Source organism: Charadrius vociferus, unplaced genomic scaffold (assembly GCF_000708025.1).
Source record: "Charadrius vociferus isolate BGI_N301 unplaced genomic scaffold, ASM70802v2 scaffold698, whole genome shotgun sequence".
In the NCBI taxonomy this organism is placed as follows: Eukaryota; Metazoa; Chordata; class Aves; order Charadriiformes; family Charadriidae; genus Charadrius; species Charadrius vociferus.
In genome coordinates this window covers 106602-107792 of record NW_009649598.1, presented here as the reverse complement: position 1 = coordinate 107792, position 1191 = coordinate 106602, and the positions used below count along the sequence as shown (strand labels likewise).

The 1191-nt window shown below is 56.5% G+C and overlaps 2 protein-coding genes across 4 annotated transcripts in view; one reads left to right on the top strand and one right to left on the bottom strand.

Annotated features, from left to right (window-relative positions):
- LOC104291219 (claw keratin-like) overlaps nt 1–1191 on the top strand; it is a 5126-nt gene that overhangs the window by 1518 nt on the left and 2417 nt on the right. The window contains exon 2 of one of the 3 annotated variants that reach the window (XM_009890423.1): nt 1080–1090. The exons of 1 other annotated variant lie outside the window; for it this stretch is intronic. In XM_009890423.1, coding sequence (XP_009888725.1) covers nt 1080–1090 — 11 coding nt within the window. Of the gene's footprint in view, nt 1–1079; nt 1100–1191 lie in introns of all 3 variants that reach the window. One more of the 3 variants, XM_009890422.1, reaches the window with a different exon arrangement.
- The window catches only part of LOC104291220 (claw keratin-like), a 5376-nt gene continuing 5272 nt past the window's right edge, over nt 1088–1191 (bottom strand). The window contains exon 3 of the mRNA XM_009890425.1: nt 1088–1174. Within this exon, the coding sequence (XP_009888727.1) occupies nt 1088–1174 (87 nt within the window). The remainder of the gene's footprint in view (nt 1175–1191) is intronic.

Below are 1191 nucleotides of genomic sequence, written 5' to 3'. Positions count from 1 at the left end.
GTGGGAATGTGGGCTACATTGTGGGCTGGTGTATGAGGAAGGGCAGCAAAGGGCCAGCAAAGTGTGGTCCAGAGCACAGGGCTGTGGGAAGTTTTCCTGTCATTCCTGTGCAGAGCCGTGTCCCCAGGCTGCAGGTGGGTGACATAGGGAAATCCGTGGAGAGCTTCTGTCCCATCAGTGGGGGAAGACAGTGCCAAAAGTGCTCCAAGGAGGAGTGGAATTCAGAGGAAAAAAGAGGAGGAGTATGGGGGTTGCAGGAATGTGTAGAGGATGGAGTCAGGGCAGTTGGGGAGGTGCTGGGGGTTGCTCACCCTCTCCTCCATTGACCCATCGCCACCCAAGTGGCACTGACCTGGGCCTTTGTCCTTGGCACGACTCCACGGGCATCCCAATCCCCGCAGCCTTGGGGCTGCAGGCAGCCTGTGAGGAATGGCTAAATTGGGCTACAAACTCACCGCTAGACCCAACAGCTCTTCTTGGGCTGCAGGGTGCAGGAGACTAAGGTGGGGAGAGGTGGGCAAAGATGGAGAAGCTCTTGTAGAAGGAGATGAGCATGGCATTGCTGCAGGCAACTGGCTTGTGTAAGAACATGCTGCGAAGGATAGGCAGGAGGAAGAGAGGTGACTCCTGTGAGTTCCATGTGTGGCAGCTACGAGGAACTCGTAGGGAGCCAAATATGCCACTAGGAGTATTGGGTATGGAGGAATGATGAAGAAAAAACAGAACTCAACATTGCAATGCAAGACAGCTTTTATTACATTTGCAAGGGAGGAGGGAGTTGGGAGAAGACAAAGCCCTGGCCAAGGGCAGGTCACACCTCCTGGCTGTGGGCACGGCGATGGCAAGCAACAGCCGTTCTGCAGGAATGGGCACTCAGTGCGGGTCTCTGTCATCGGGACTCAGGGAGCTTTGAGGGATGATGAGAAGGGCAGACGGAAGGCAACGTTGGGTTCAGAGAAGGCACAAGGCACCGAGGTTCTGGCCCCAAGCAGTGTCAGAAGATGTCCTTCCTTTGGGTGTTATGTCAGGATGTGCCAGGGGCTTTTCCGGATGTCTCCCTCATCTGATGCCTGATGCAGTGTGGGGTTTAGCAGGGCCCGCAGTTGCCACTGAGGTACCTGTGGCCACGGCGCCAGCCGCCATATCCGCAGCTCCCAAGGCCTCCGTAGCCCCCCTAAAGCCCATAGCCCC